The sequence below is a fragment of the Exophiala spinifera genome (assembly GCF_000836115.1).
Source record: "Exophiala spinifera strain CBS 89968 unplaced genomic scaffold supercont1.5, whole genome shotgun sequence".
NCBI lineage: Eukaryota > Fungi > Ascomycota > Eurotiomycetes > Chaetothyriales > Herpotrichiellaceae > Exophiala > Exophiala spinifera.
The window spans coordinates 678,433-693,864 of NW_015622517.1; the positions used below are offsets into that span (position 1 = coordinate 678,433).

Sequence of the window (15,432 nt, forward strand, 5' to 3'; positions counted from 1 at the left end):
AACTTATTTTCCGGGCAGCGTGCTTACCTAAGGTATTCGGGGCCTTCAGAACCATCAACAGACTCGAGCACAGGATATATAAGCAGCCCGAGTATCACTAATCCCAATCATGTCGCGGACAGCTGAACAAAGCACTAGGATCATAGAAGATCATTCCACGTCTGAGTTGCAAGAATTGCAATATCTCGTGCATGTCATATTGCGGAGATTGCCGAGTTCCACTGTTGATATCTGACGAAATTTCGAACCAGATCGACAAGATGCAGCATGGCAAGTCAAGATCTGGTACTACTGGTGCTAAGAAATTTTGATCCTTTTTGATATGTACGAAAGTGTAAGACCTTCACTCCAATTCCAATCTCAACTCAGTTTCCCCTGGTCAAGATGGGCCTCCCCAAAGAGAATGAGCAGTGGCTGTCATCACAAGATGGCTTGGAAAACCTGAGCAGGACAACAAACCCTGTCCCAAAGCCTGGCAAGGATGAAGTGCTCGTGGAGATACACACTGTCTCCCTCAACTATCGCGACACAGAAGGTAAGTGCCGCTCATCAATCAATCTCCAGATCGAGCAAAATTGGCGACCAGTAGCTGAGACACATTTGGCGGACGACAGTGGCCATGGGTCTCTACAACCACCACAAGTCTGTCGACGCAACATCTCTGCTCGTTCCGTGCTCCGATATGTGCGGCATTGTGGTCGCTGTCGGCGAAGGCACTCATCCTAGCCCGTGGTCTATCGGCGACCGGGTTCTATCTACCTTCACCCAGACGCATCTCACAGGACAGATCACTGCCAAAGACATGACTTCGGGACTTGGTTTACCTCTGGAGGGAGTCCTGCAAACGTATCGTGTATTCCCAACAACTGGTCTCGTAAAAGCCCCATCGTACCTTAACGATGAAGAAGCCTCCACATTACCTATTGCTGCTGTCACGGCCTGGATGTCTATCAACGGCATGAGGCCCATAGGCCACCCAGGCGGCAAAGATGAGACAGTTTTGCTTCAAGGAACTGGCGGTGTTTCGGTCAGTGGTCTGCAAATTGCACACGCTGCAGGTGCAAAGAGTAAGCAGCCCATGATGAAACCCCGACCATAGAGGCTATAGCCCCGATGAGACTGACTTGGTCCTTAGCCATCATCACGTCGTCCTCGGATGTGAAACTCGAACGCGCCAAATCACTCGGAGCAACTCACACCATCAACTATAAGACTGATCCCGAATGGCAGGACACAGTCATGCAACTCACCCACAACCATGGTGTTGACATCATCCTTGAAGCAGGAGGTGCGCAAACATTACGCAAATCGTTCAACTGTATAGCGTTCGGCGGTCTGATCAACGCCATTGGCTATCTGTCCGGCAAAGAGGACGACCCAGGTGACCGATTGAACGCCAACGTCCTCGCATTGAGACGGAATGTTACCTTTAAGGGGATTCTGAATGGACCCAAGGACCGGTTCGAGGAGATGCTGCAGTTCTACGACCAACACAAGATCAAACCTATCGTTGACAGAGTATTCCCGTTCGACCAAGCGAAGGAAGCTTTCAGGTACCTGTATGGCGGCGGCCATTTCGGCAAGGTAGTTATCAAAGTCAAGCAGTGAATCTCAGTTATATCTTCCATGCCTAGCTGGACCACCTATGGCTTAATCAAGGTAATCTGACCAATTGTCGCATTGTTCGCTGCAACATCAAAAGCCTCTTGCCAACATTCGAGCGTGAATTCGCCCGTAATCGATATCCCACTCCCGGCTCCAAGATCCAAAAGACCAATCTCGACCATCTTGACAAGCGAACGCACGTCGTCTGGGCTGTACATCCATTTGCCATGCAGCTTGATATCCTTCCTCATCAGAAGCCGAAGCGGGATAGGCACATCTTCAAGAAACCCACCCATGTAAGACACGCGTCCTGCATGACGCAGCGACAGGATAGCGCTTTTGAAGTATGTGGCACCTTGAGCCTCGCGAGGAGATATATCGAAATATGCGTCTGCCAGCCCAAACTTCTGCAAAGCAGCGACCTCCTCCTCCTGGCTGCCCGTGATCTTGACGGTCTTGACCCGTGGACTGAGCCCTTCCAACTTAGCGAGAACGTCGGTGTTTCGTCCCATCGCTATCACTCTGGCTCCCATAGCCAGCGCGACGAGCACGGCAGCCCCGCCAAACCCGCCCGTGGCCGGGGCGATGATCACGGTCTCTCCAGGCTCAAGTCGAACATCCCTCAACCCGCCATACGGGACAAGAAGTGCAGAAATGTACGATATCCTCGCAATATCGTACCCGAGGCCGCCATCCGCAGGATTCGCGCACAGCAGGTCTTCGTTGATTGGGAAACAGTTCTCCAGCGGCGCCCTCGCGTACTCGGCGTAGGTCGAATCGCGCCAGGCGTCACGCATGAGCTTTCTGCTTGCCTCGGTCGAGCCGTCGACGATGCCAGAGAGGATGATGGCCCCCGGGTCATCACGTCCACGGATGGTACAGTCCACAAACACTAGTTGGCCCGGTTTGAGCGAGACGGCGTCCTCGCCCACGGCCGCAACACGGCCAATGGCGCTCGTACCGGCAACGAGGGGAGTAGGGTATGAGTATTTGCGAGCGCCATTGTAGATGTTTTTCATGTACCCGACCACATTGGCCACGATGATCTTGACAACCGCGCTCCCGGGCGTCGGCTGCGGAGTGGGAAGCGTCTCAACTTGCAACGGCTGAGCATAGACTCGTTGGACGAGAGCCCGATGAGTCTTGGGTAAATCCCCCGTCGCCATGATGATCTTCTGTATATTGGTGCGTGGCAGCGATTTGCACAGGAAATTGACGGGGATGGATAGACTCAGGGATGCCGATGCCTGCTGGCTTCCAAGTCAACTCACCTCGACGGCCTGGATGTTTTCTCCTTCTTAAATAGACTCTCACTGCAGCAGCTATACATGTTTGAGGCCGGAGATAACCATCAATCCCGCAGACCAGCCTGGACACACGGGTGACGTTGTGAGGAAAATATACAACATAGAGAATACTTTGTATGTTCGTCGGAATCGTGTCGGTTTTAAGCACTATTCCACCAGTTGCGAGTCCCCAGACCTCTGGTGCCCGGACCAGGCTCACTGGGCGCCCCGTCTCTTTCTTTCAAGGCGGATAGTTGGGTGCAGCCGAAGCCCCGGGGCCACCGGTTCTTTGGGTTATCGACGGGGAACTCGGCCCAACCAATGCACCCCATGTCACAGAAGCAAGGCAGCGGATGTTAGTGACCTATGGCGGAACAAAGCACTCGCTTACCTGCAGTTGAATCATGCTTTACTGTCAGAATATGGCATATGGGCCCCTTTGGCACACGAGGAGGTACTTTGCGTCTGGACAATGCAGTCCGCCGTGTGCCCGCCGGGGAAGATCAATATGGGCGAGTACATGGTCGTTTCTCATCCAATAATCAAATGCTCGCTGGCAACAGGGACCTGGTGTTCTGAGGTGTCGATTCTGGACCCCGTGTGGCCACCACATATTTTAAAGTTGCTCGCACAATAAAGACCCGTTCCCTCCGTTGCGGGGTTTTGGCACCCAAGATCTTTCGCTGTATCTCAGATTTAAATGGCGTCGGATGTGTAAACTTCTCCCACTTGTTTCTTGCTTCGTACTCGTACAAGTGTATCCTCAGTCCTCAGCAAGTCTCATCCTGGATAATCGGTCGATCAGTTCTCTCTGCATGTAAGCGAAAATCGTACGAACAAGTCGCAAAATGGCCGACGTGGCGAAGAGCGACAAATTACAGCCTAATGCTGGCCAGTCGTGTCGCGAGTGTCGGCGCCGCAAGGGAAAATGTGATGGCAAGATGCCAGTGTGTTCTGTGTGTCAGCGATACAATCGACACTGTCTCTATGACAAACACAGTCGGTCTTCACTGACGAGGAAGTGAGCAATCTGTGCCCCCAATTTCTCTCCAGAGGCATTGCTGATCCAGAAAACTCGTAGACATCTCACAGAGGTGGAAGAGCGGCTGGAGAAGGCTGAAGCCTTGCTCAGAACTTTTTTCACTGAAGCCGAGCTGTCGCAAATGCTCATTCATGGAGTCTCACATGGACCTGAAGCTTCTCCTCAGAGGCCAATTGCTCAATCCAGTCTCTCAAACGATGCCGCATTCCCTGGGTCGAGGAGTGCTCTTCAGAAGGATACCACAAACCACCCGTCAAATCAGCCTGTCCCCACGGCTAGCCCGGACCCAGACCAGAAGTTCGATTTTCATGTCTTCGACTCTTCCAGGAGTCCAGCTAGCGAGAGCGGTGCTGCCTTCGAAAACCTCCCAGGTGCCGACGATGACTTTGAATGGGACGAGCGAGATCCTTCCTGGAATCTGGGGGAATTGAGAGGAGGTGGTGCATCGACTCTCCAGAACGATCCAGACTCAGACGTACCCAAAATCACCGACGGTATGGCGACGCTCACGACAGACGATTCACATACTGGATTCTATGGATCGGTGTCGGGGGCGGCGCTCCTCCGTTTGATCTGGATGGGCAACGCCGGCGAAGGATCAGACGACAAGAGTGAATTTCATAAACAGCGTAGGCAGACGATGGAGCAGCTGATGAAAGACACCCCAGAGGACAATAGTCTGCCATCTTCGTGGCTCCAGACGCAGCCACTAATCACCCGCCAAGTGGTTGACAGCATGGTCGACGCATACTTTGCCTACTACCATCCGACCTTTCCAATCCTTCACCAATCCTCTTTTCGTCAGCAGTACTCCAAGATGAGTGGCCGGCCCGGAGGAAACACTTTCCATATTCTCGTCAACTTGGTAGCCACCCTTGGCGCCTTTGTTTCTCGGAGCGGGACAGATGATACCCACGCCACACTCTTCAACGCCGTCAAGGCAAATCTGACAATCGTGTCTCTGGAGACAGGAAGTCTCAGTCTTGTCCAAGCGTTCGCCATGGCTGCCACCTATCTACAGAAGAGGAACAGGCCAAACAGCGGGTACAACTACGGTGGTATTGCTCTGCGCTTGGCGACCTCGCTGGGCCTCCACAAAGAGTTCCACGGCTGGCAGGCGACTCCTTTCAAGAAGGAGGTAAGGCGAAGGGTATGGTGGTCGTTGTGTGTCCTGGACGTCGGCGCAACAGTAACCTATGGTCGTCCACTGAATTGGCCACAAGTTGGCGTCGAGACGGCTTTCCCGCTCAATATCCATGAACAGGTTGGTTCAGCTATATCCTGAACAAATCCTTTATGAAAGCTCAGCTAACATATTTCCGCCTCAGGACCTTGAACCTACCTCCACATCCTTCCCGCCAGAAGTACACGAAACGACACTCTACACGTATATCACCACTCAGTCACAGTATCATCTGCGTACAATCCCGATATACAATCGACTGATCTCTAATCCTCTCCCATCCGCGGCAGAGTTGATATCCCTTGATGACGAACTCGTGGGAGGTTGGCTCGCCGGTCTACCAGAGTTCTACAACGACAGAGACTTACCGTTGTCCAACGAATACCTGTTGGGCCATGGGATCGCTCGCTGGCGCTACCGTCTTTTACGGATCATAATGTATCGACCATTCCTGATACGATGGACGCAGGACGGTCTCTCGTCGGACCCGAAGTCTTCCTCGCCCGCGAGTACGGCGCCGTCGGCGGAACGAATCGCCACGAGTCGCTGCTTCAAGGCCGCAGAGGAATGCATCTCGTGTATTTTCCGATTCTGGTCGACAGGAACTCACACCAGACTGGCGGCCTGGTATGTACTGTAAGTTTTACCACCAAGCTAGACCTCTGCTGTCTCATTCCCATCTTCTTTTTTCTAGTTGTACAATCCAACTAACTCCCCCGTGCCTTCAACAAGATACTTCCTACTACAAGCAGCGCTTATCCCAATCCACTGTCTCCGACGGATTCCCGGACACGCCGACGCGCCGTCCTGGCGGAAACAAGTCATCACGGCACTGAACGTCATCAATGCCATGACCAACCTCAACTCCAGCGCCACCAAGTGCAGAGACATCATTTACCGGCTGTGTGGCGAGAGTCTTGTGACGCAGCAGCGCAGTCAATCTTTCTCGCACCACAACCAACCACAACAACAGCAACCGCACCCCCGACAGGACAGTTGGTCCAGCTACGCCACTGAGCCGAATTTCGCTCAGGGTTTCCCTCCCTTCCCCACCGGAGATTCGAGTGATGCTGGACTCAATCCGTGGATGACGGAGATTGATACCGCCATCGACGGGTACGACGTTTACATCAACCGTCTGAGCAACGCGGCCATGGCAGGCATGGGCAACGTCGACCAACCGCCAAGCGACAACGCGGCGGGGATGTTGAGCACGGATGGCACCGAGATCGGAACGGGCGTTCAAGATTGGGATTGGAATCTGATGCTTACTTGAAGTGTTGATACGTGTGTCGCAGAAAGAAGAAAAAGAAAAAGAAAAGGTCACCCCTGGCCCGAAGAACGCCGGGTGAACTTGAAAATCCTTACATCGACAATCACAATCAGATGGTGCCGCGAGTGGGTGCTTGTTCTCCCACGTCATCCATGCCATGCCATGTCATGTTGGAAGTCCTCCTTCAAATCAACGCGCGTTCAACGTCTATGTCACTGCGTCTCGTGTCTCGTGCCTCAAGGGCTCGGTCGATCTGAACTATCCTGGATTTCCGGGCTAGTTACAACTCGCACAACATCTCAGATGCACTTGGTTCACCAGGTCACAATGACAGAGTACCGGTGGTGTATAAGGGGTCCAACCCCCCATCCACCGTTGTCGGGTACTGCAACGCTCATAAGGGGAATCACTGCGTTACGATGGACGTTGCTTGACGTGAGCCAGGACCAGACCAGGACCAGGACCACGCCCAACGGTCTATCTGGACCAGGACTCGGAATCGCAGGTAGTACGTACTTTATGTCTCTGTATGCTTCAGAGCTTGTACAATACTGCCCTCTAGGGACCTTGATACCTGACACAACAGTCCGTACCTCCCTCTCCCCCTCTCGGAAATCCATCCAAACCTTGAAAGCCTCAGGTATACTATACGACATAGGTAGCTAGGTACCAGACGTCGACAATGGATTCGAGTCCGTGACGCAAGATAATACGAATTCAAAATTCCAACCAATTTCAATCAATTCTCAAGTTATTCGCCGTAGGATGAGATCACATTCGTGTTTATGAATTAATTGCAAACGCCTGACCCTGCAGCATCTATGTCAAGTAACAAAACCGCTCTTATTGTGTATCTAAAGGAACCTACCTGTCGGACGGGTTTCAAGCCATCCATGTCCATTTTCATGACAGTACTCTTCTTGGATCAACATCTCCGATCATGCTGGTACAGCCCGAATCATGCCATCAAAACTTGAGTGCCACTGTCGCAGCACCACCATTGTTGCCCAATTGTCATCGTCTTCCCATGCCATTTTTTTGGTCGACTTAGCTTAGTCAACTTCCTGCACAAGCGGGCCATTGCTCGGAGGAAGCGGTCCAAAGTATTTACCAACGTTCTTGCCCAGCCAGGCATCGGGGACACCAAGCTTGATACCATCCTTGGTGCTGATCCACCTCGTGTAAAGAGGGTTGGCTTTGACGTAGTCTTCCTCTTCGTATGGCGATCCAATCGCGGCCGCTGCGGCTGCAAGAGTTTCTGGTTTTGGAGCGGCTCCTCGAGTTTTGGACACCTGAGGTTTGAGCTAGAGTGGTGACTTAGCATGGGCTCTCTGTTGAGATCGTCATCGCACCCCCGAGGGTGAACTCACCAAACGGTTCAAAGCAGCCGCCTTCTCTTCTTGCACCTTTCGCTTGGTCAGCTCCTTGCGTTTTCTGGCATGCTCGTCTTTCTTCATCGCCTTCTCCTCGTCGGTAAAAAACTAGATGGCCGTCAGTCGCGAAATACAGACACTGTTGCGTCGATCTCTTCGAGACAACTCACTTTTCGTTGCTGAGGTGCCATGTCCAGAGCCATCAATGTATTTTGATCTTCCGGTCTGCCTCGCTGCCTCTTGGTCATCCTGCTCAGATCTGGAGTCGCACTACCGGACCCAGGCATGTCGTCACTATCGTCGAGGCTGCCATCACTGTCTTCCTCGTCCTCCTCGTCGAGTTCTTCGTCATCTTCGGCTTGAAGAGTAGTTCCTCCTACTTCGATCTCGTCTTCCTCACCTTCCGCATCTTCGTCTTCGGCATTGGCAGGAGTGTCATTGTCTTCGTCCGACAGGTCAGAAGAGCCTTCGACTTCTTCGTCGCCTGGGTCATCCTCCATCTCCTGGTCCTCAACCGACTTGAGAGGGCCGACCTTGGCAGGGGTGACAACCAACTTAGGCTTGCCCTGTCTACCATCGGCTTTCTTGGCCGGTGGCTTCAGTGTGATCTTGGGCGCTTTCGGCGGGGCGGTTTTCTTCGAGGGCGGAGGAGGCGCATCTTCCATTTCAACATCCTCGTCTTCGTCCGTGGTTCCTTCTGCCTCTGCGCCGAGTGCGTCGAAATCATTCATAGCTTCTACCTCCTCGACTTCTTCTTCCTGTTCCTCCTCCTCGTCCTCCTCGTCTTCGTCGTCTTCTTCTTCTTCGTCATCGTCATCTTCGTCTTCACTATCGGCGAAGTCGGTATACTTTGGTTTTTGGCCGCCACGGGCACTACTTCTAGCGGCGAGTGTTGATCTGCGGCTCGATCGGGGACCATCCAATACTTGGCCACCACCAAGTGTGTCCTTCAGTGTCTCGACTTCATTGGCGCGCATGACCTCGCGGAGCTTGCTGGGAGGCGCTTTCACTGTCAACTTGAGACTATGTCGTCGGTCTTCCTGGGAGCCGAATCCCCGTTGAACAGATGCTGATGAGATAGAGGTCGAGTTTCCAGATCGGCGTGGCCTGGACGACGCCTGGCTGGAAGCCGCTGAGGATCTGGCATCGAGGTCAGCTTTTCTTCGTCGAGCCTCTGCAGTGTAATAGAGTGTGATGAAAGCCATTTTAGCAACAACGAAGGCTAAACGCAGATTCACGATTCTTGTTGGGAAGGATTGTGAGAGCGGTTTATTTCAAAGGACAATTTCTTTCTTTCATAGGCCATTCGTGTGGGAGGCGAGTGAGGCGGTTGACATGTCCCAAAATTGAAAGCGGTGACTGTCTGAACTGCACGTGCGATATGATCTTGCTTCCTGTGCCATATTCAACCACCAGTGACTGTACAATGGGATTTGGATCACAGGCAGTCTTCCTTCTGATCGCGATCATCACCTTTCGTGCATGGGCGTCTGACAAAGCACTTCACAAACTCTGACAACAACGCGCGACTTAGAAAAAAATTGGGTTACTCACTCATATCTGCCTGCTCTGCGCATTGAGTCTGCTTTTCGAGGGTCGTAGTCCTCACCACTACCTGTTTCTGAATCGTCGGAGATGTCGTCAGTTACATCGCTGACTTGACGTCGCACGCGTCGGCTGCGATCTGTCATTTTCTGTAGGGATCGGCTATCGGGCCTGGCTTCTTTTGGGCTCGGCAGCCGGTCTTCTGCTTCGTGGCGGTTGATCCCTGGTTGAGGTCTTGCTGGTCGTTGTACCTTTGGATTTCAGGTTCGGTTTTCCCAGCTATGTTGCATTCAGTGCGTTGAATCAGCCTCCAGCGAGGTTGATAGGATGCGATAGATGTCCTAGAATGCGAGCTTCTACCCCAACACCCTCTTGCCGTTGATAAAGCAACGTCGACACTCCAGACGAGGACCGGGTGCTTTATTTTGATGTGGCTTGACCGTGCTTGGCCTTGTGGCGGTGCCAACTATACTACTTCTGCATTGGCTCTCCATGTCCCCATGAGCCGAGGCTGGTCTCATCGTTCATCGAGTGGTTATCGCCCTTTCGGCGCATGCTGTTCAATCTCTTTCCCTTCGAGTGCTCTCGCCTTTGACCCTCGACCGGCGACAAAATGGCAGATACGGGCCCCAGGAAAGGCCCTTCAATACCGGCCTGGCAACAAAAGTCGGCCACGGATGCGCAGCAGCCCAGCGGCTCCAATCAAGAGACAGACGACTCTACCTCATCCTCGACTTCGTCAGATCTACCTGTCGTCGAACAAGCCCGCAAATTCCTCGAAGACGACTCAATCCGAGATGCCCCCCGAGAGCGCAAAGTCGCCTTTCTAGAACAGAAAGGCTTGACCTCAGATCAAATAGAACAACTTCTCTCGTCGGACCAGAAAGGGTCATCCCTCGAGGATTCTGTCGACCCGTCATCCAGCGAGATCAAGACAGTCCACGACACGACACAACCTACCACACCACACTCCGACACCACCACGGCGTCTACCACTCCCTCGCCCTCTTCAAATAGCGCTGCGGCGTCCTCGTCTTCGAAACGCGACGTGCCACCTATAATAACATATCCCGAGTTTCTTCTCCAACCCCAGAAGCCTCCTCCGCTGGTGACATTCTCGCGGCTCGCCAATGCAGCCTACGGCTTCGCGGGGCTCGCAACGCTCACATACGCGGCCTCGACATACATAGTCGAGCCGATGCTGGAGACGCTGACTTCTGCGCGCCACGACCTGGCCTCGACGGCCCTCGCCGACCTGGCCCAACTGAACGCCAAACTCGAGTCGACCGTGTCGCACGTACCGTACATCCCTCCTCTTCATGCCGCCACCACCACCACCACCACCTCCTCCTCCTCGAAGCTCAAATCCTCGTCAGACGCCATGTCTGATGTCTCCTACTCCGACTCTGACCCGACGGAGCTCTTCCACCGAGACATCGCGACGCAGACGTCGCCGCCCCGCTCGCGCTCCCCGTCCTTCACATCCCACCCATACGACCATCACAGCCTGTCCGCCCAAGACCCGACCGCAAGCCAGTCGACGCGCCTGCGCTCTCTGCACTCGACGCTCTCGTCGCTCCTCAGCTCCACGGACTCGCGCTACTCGCAGGGCCGGCTGAAGGATACCATGACGGAAATGCAGGCCGTGCTGGACAAGATGTCAAACACTTACAACCCCTTCCAGACCGACTTCGGCACCGCCAGCACACCCTCGTTCACGAGTACGGGCTACGGAGGCCCCGGCGGCAGCGGCGCAATGCAGGACAAGAACAAGACGAAAAGGGGCTCGGACAACGAGGCGCAGAAGTTCAGGGCCGAGATCCGCGCCCTCAAGGGTGCCTTCTTGAGCTCGAGGAATTTCCCCACGGCGAGACCTGCCGCTCCGTTCGCCATGCCTGGCGCTGGAAGATCAGGTGGATAACGTACATAGATAATTGTCAATACGATTTATGTATTCCATATTCTTCTACCTACGACAAGCGCGGGAGAGCGACTACTCTGTTGGTTTGTTTCTTTGTTTAAATTTAAGGTAGATCAATCGTCATACTCGGATCTTCGTCATTTTCTATCACTGTATCAGAGATATATGTAAACGCTTTACCCCCTTCCTCCCCATGTCATCGACGTGGGATTTCGACATTTTTCCCCGAGGACGACACTTTCACATGGCACACCGTCCGTGATCACATTCCTCATATCGCATCGACATCACCTCAAGGGGTGGCCCGACACATACCGACCAACCTCTTCACGCCAACCATCCAATTGCCGCACTCTTCGACCTTGTTCGTGTGGACATCCATCTGGATGTCGCTCGCTGTCTGGAAGTCGCGGCTCTGCAGGGCACTTGCCAACTGTACCATCTGATTCACCGTGTCTGGCTTAAGCAGATCTTCGTTGTTGAGGTGTTCAAACAAGATGTCGAGTCTCTTTTCGGTGTCACGCACTTGGGGCTCGAAGCTGGCCGGCGCTCGAGCCTTGACACGCGCCATTTCTGCTGTGAGTATCTCGTAGATTGGTTGTGCATTGGACGGGATATGGCTACGGTCACCTTTGGCTGTTCGCAAGGTAGTTAGAAACTGTCATCGACTGATACTACAAGAACTGCAACTCACGATGTTTGCGGGCTGGAGGAGGGGCAGCAGCACGCTTCTCAGCCCCTCCAGAACCCGGGCGTTGGGCTTGCTGTGGGGGACCTCCCGTCGGAGGGCTAGAGATGAACTGCTGCGATGGCGTAGGCAAGGGTGGCGCTGATGTTTGTTGTGGGGTTTGAGAAGTTGGAGGAGGGCCGTAAGGGCTTGGACGAGCCTGTGGCTGTGCCTGTGACGGTGCATACGGGTTCGCTGGAGGCTGTGGGGTGGTGTACGACGAGCCTTGAGGCGGTGGGGCGATTGCAGGTCGCGAATTAGGGGCTGCTGTCGGTTGGGAGCCAGGAGCGGGAGCATAGCGGTTCGGAGCTGAAGGGCCATGCGAGGGTGGTGCGTTGTATGGCGACGGGCCTCTGGGAATGGGAGGTGACGTTATACGCGGTCCCACTGGAGGCGAGGTGACGGCTGGGGGTGCGTATGCATTACCGGCAGAGGAACTTGGCCTCTCAATCGGAGTTTGTGGCAGGCCACCGGTAAGAGGTGAAGACACCCGGGGGGGTGGTGCTGAGCCCTTTGGTGGTGGGGGTAGAGGCGATTTACTTGGTCTCGATCCAAAAGGGGTTGCTATAGGAGGCGAGGGTTGCTGAGCAGGGGCTGGACTGTATGGGTTGGACACAGGCTGCACCGGCACGCTAGGGGTGGATTTTCTTGATGGTGGAGGTCTCACAAAGCCTTCCGGGATATCGTTCCAATTCGCCATGTTCTTATTCTGTGACGGTGGTGGAATTGACGGAGACTGAGTAAACCGTGGTGGGGGTTGCAGTGGAGGCGGCTGTGGCATACCATAAGATTGAGGAGGACCAGGTGGCACGCGCATCTGTTGGGGAGGCTGATAGCCGCCAGCTGGAGCGTATGGATTGGCAGGTGCAGCGGTAGCTGACGGCGGAGCATACGGGTTTGAAGGTTGAGGTTGAGCGTTGCCGTATGAAGTTGCCACGGGAGGAGTTGCAGAAGTGAAGGTGGATGTTGGTGGTTGGAATGCAGACATCGCAGGGAGAGGCTTGTTCTTTGCCGTGGTGGCGGCAGGCTGGGCCACTGGCTTCTTCCTCGCCTTCTCCAGTCGAGTCCTCGCAACATCGGCACCGGGATATGCTGAAGGGAGTAGATCCAAGTACCTTTGAGCAACTTCCAGCTGGCCAGAGCTTGCCACAATATCGGCGTATTCCAGATATTTGCTGTAGAGCGCTTCAAGTTTCCAATCCCCTGGCTTGGCCAATTCTTCGTCCTTGAAGTTAACGACCTTCCTGAATATTGTCACCTTCTCGATGAAATCCTGCAGGCCGTGAGCGTGAAGGGAGAAGGCCGATGTGGCGTCTGAGTCTGCGGCTCCGCTTTCCTCGTGCTCTCTAAGTTCTTTGATCCAGATGGCAACCACCTTCTCCAGCTTAGAGCCTGCCAAGAAGCAAAACGAAGCATCCTTCCGGGCGACAGGCGACAGATCATCGGACTGCTCTTCAATTCTATCACCAAGAGCTTCGCAAAGATCAGGGAATTCTTGCTCGTCGGCAAATGTGCAAAGAGTGGCCATGACCTCCTTCCAGTTCGACAACTCGGCATTATGCACAGTATCCCATAGATTCTTGCCGACAACAGAGGCCAGCAATCTGAGGTAGTTGGGACCATCGGATTGCTTTGCGAAATATGCTTCTTGGGCCTTCTTGATGCAGGCCTCGCCCCCGCAGATAGCGATCATGAAAGCGTCAGACATTCTGTCTTCTTGAAGGCAGACATCCAGTGCTCTTTCGAATTTACCCAGGATCAATGCTCGTGTAATCTTGAGATCGGCTGGTGATTCTGAACCAGTGAAAATTTGGAAAGGATTGTTAGTCTTCGTGCCCTTGGTTGCTGCAAGTTCTGAAAGAAAATCACCATCTGCCGAGCTAGCAAAGATAGATTGAAATCGCTTATGAGATTTGGCAGTACCATTGACTGGTGCTTCCGTAGACTCTGTCCCAGTATCTTGACTTTCCTCGACACCATTTGCGACCTCTTCCGAAGTCTCTGCAAGGCCAAGATACTTCACAAGTTCTTCTCTTGGGTTTTTGGACACGAGAGTCTCGATAACCTTCCAGTCAGCTTTCTCTTCCTCCGTCTTTGCTGCTGAGGCTCGTTGTTCGCACAATGAGCTGAGATCCCCAGTCTTGAGAGCATTTTCAAAGGTTTCAGTCGCACTTCCAACAGAAGAATCAACCTCGAACTTGCTGATACAAACTTTTGAAGACCTTGATTTCCCTGGATCTGCTTGGCGGACACTTATGATCCTGCCACCGAAGCCAAATGAGGCAGAGACGGGCCGCTCGAGCCACTTGGGCGCTTTGGGTAGCGAGAAAGACGATGATTGGGGTTGTGTTTGGGCCCGCGAGAAAAAGTCTTCTCCGTCCCCAACTTGACCTTGGTCGGCTTCGGTGTTGCTAGGGTTTGTATTTTGTAAGGTCTGGATTTGGAGCTTGCCGTCGAAGGAAGCAGTCGCGAACATATTAGGGTTGTGCGGATTCCACCTAGTTTGAAATGTCCAATTCGTCACCACAGGGTAGTCACCGTACGCCTGTCCGGACTGTGGATTCCACAAGATCGTCCGGTTGTCTTTGCCACAGGATAGCAATAGATCATGATCCTGAGGACACCAAGAAACGGACAAGACTCCTGAGTCGTGTCCCCTTAGCACCTTTTCGGGAGCATTCGAATTTCTGAGATCCCAAACCAAAATGACCGGCTCTTGATCTAGAGACACAGCTGTAATCAATCGTGTGGGCTTCTCAGGGTCCCAAGCAACCGCACTGGCTGGCTTTCGTTGATAGTTGTTGAGCGTCAAGCTCTCCTTTCTCGTCTTCATGTCCCATACTGTCACGAAGCCACCACTGCTCCCGGTAGCCAGAATATTTGAGACCTTCTTGTTCCAATCCAGGCAGTCAATGTCGTCTCCCCGAGCGGCAGGGTTTCCTAGTCTTATAGGTGAATCGAGGTGGTTCAGATCGGAGATGAACAATTCTCCTTTGGCGCCTCCCGTAGCGAGGAAGTTTGGGATCTTTGGATTGAACTGTAGTGCTTTGATAGCGTCTGTGTGTATGGGCTTGTCGAAGATGGTTGAATCAGAAGCACCGTTGATGAGCTTGTCCGCATCCCAGAGTCCGAGAGATCCACTCTCGAAAGCTCCTGCGATAATCCCTCTCTTGCGACCTTCTTGTGCCGGCGTCCAAGCGAGGTCGTGGAACCTACAGCACGTCAGAATGGATCACACGCCCGGTTGGAAATTTACATACCCTGACGATGTCGGGAGTGTGACGGCCGGCTGCAATTCCTGACCCTGCTGGAGGCTGTCGAGGGCGAGATCCCAGAGCTCCAGGCAGGTCTGGTTGCTGAAGTCGACTGAAACAGCGCCAGATTTTGTTCCTGTCGCTATCCAAGGTGCATTGGCATCGGCAGACCACGCGAAGGCCGCGGTGCGCGGGATCTCCCTGAGGCGCACCATGATGGACG

At 53.6% G+C, this 15,432-nt stretch overlaps 6 protein-coding genes across 6 annotated transcripts; 3 read left to right on the plus strand and 3 right to left on the minus strand.

Annotated features, from left to right (window-relative positions):
- Positions 1–384: 384 nt before the first annotated feature.
- PV08_06827 (uncharacterized protein) lies at positions 385–1,608 on the plus strand (the record flags this gene model as incomplete). The annotated part of the gene is made up of 3 exons (XM_016381160.1): positions 385–535; positions 615–1,067; positions 1,136–1,608. 3 exons carry the CDS (start codon positions 385–387, stop codon positions 1,606–1,608), a joined length of 1,077 nt encoding a protein of 358 aa, XP_016234262.1.
- Positions 1,609–1,643: 35 nt separating this feature from the next.
- Positions 1,644–2,771, minus strand: PV08_06828 (uncharacterized protein; the record flags this gene model as incomplete). The annotated part of the gene is made up of 1 exon (XM_016381161.1): positions 1,644–2,771. One exon carries the CDS (start codon positions 2,769–2,771, stop codon positions 1,644–1,646), a length of 1,128 nt encoding a protein of 375 aa, XP_016234263.1.
- A 968-nt stretch (positions 2,772–3,739) lies between these two features.
- On the plus strand, positions 3,740–6,392 carry PV08_06829 (uncharacterized protein; the record flags this gene model as incomplete). Its single annotated transcript, XM_016381162.1, has 5 exons — positions 3,740–3,912; positions 3,973–5,197; positions 5,262–5,535; positions 5,586–5,752; positions 5,811–6,392. 5 exons carry the CDS (start codon positions 3,740–3,742, stop codon positions 6,390–6,392), a joined length of 2,421 nt encoding a protein of 806 aa, XP_016234264.1.
- A 1,049-nt stretch (positions 6,393–7,441) lies between these two features.
- PV08_06830 (uncharacterized protein) lies at positions 7,442–8,967 on the minus strand (the record flags this gene model as incomplete). Its single annotated transcript, XM_016381163.1, has 3 exons — positions 7,442–7,693; positions 7,760–7,870; positions 7,933–8,967. The coding sequence occupies 3 exons, from the start codon at positions 8,965–8,967 to the stop codon at positions 7,442–7,444; spliced, it is 1,398 nt and encodes a 465-aa protein (XP_016234265.1).
- A 953-nt stretch (positions 8,968–9,920) lies between these two features.
- Positions 9,921–11,228, plus strand: PV08_06831 (uncharacterized protein; the record flags this gene model as incomplete). The annotated part of the gene is made up of 1 exon (XM_016381164.1): positions 9,921–11,228. One exon carries the CDS (start codon positions 9,921–9,923, stop codon positions 11,226–11,228), a length of 1,308 nt encoding a protein of 435 aa, XP_016234266.1.
- A 292-nt stretch (positions 11,229–11,520) lies between these two features.
- PV08_06832 (uncharacterized protein) lies at positions 11,521–15,424 on the minus strand (the record flags this gene model as incomplete). Its single annotated transcript, XM_016381165.1, has 3 exons — positions 11,521–11,864; positions 11,923–15,167; positions 15,216–15,424. The coding sequence occupies 3 exons, from the start codon at positions 15,422–15,424 to the stop codon at positions 11,521–11,523; spliced, it is 3,798 nt and encodes a 1,265-aa protein (XP_016234267.1).
- Between the last annotated feature and the right edge of the window lie 8 nt (positions 15,425–15,432).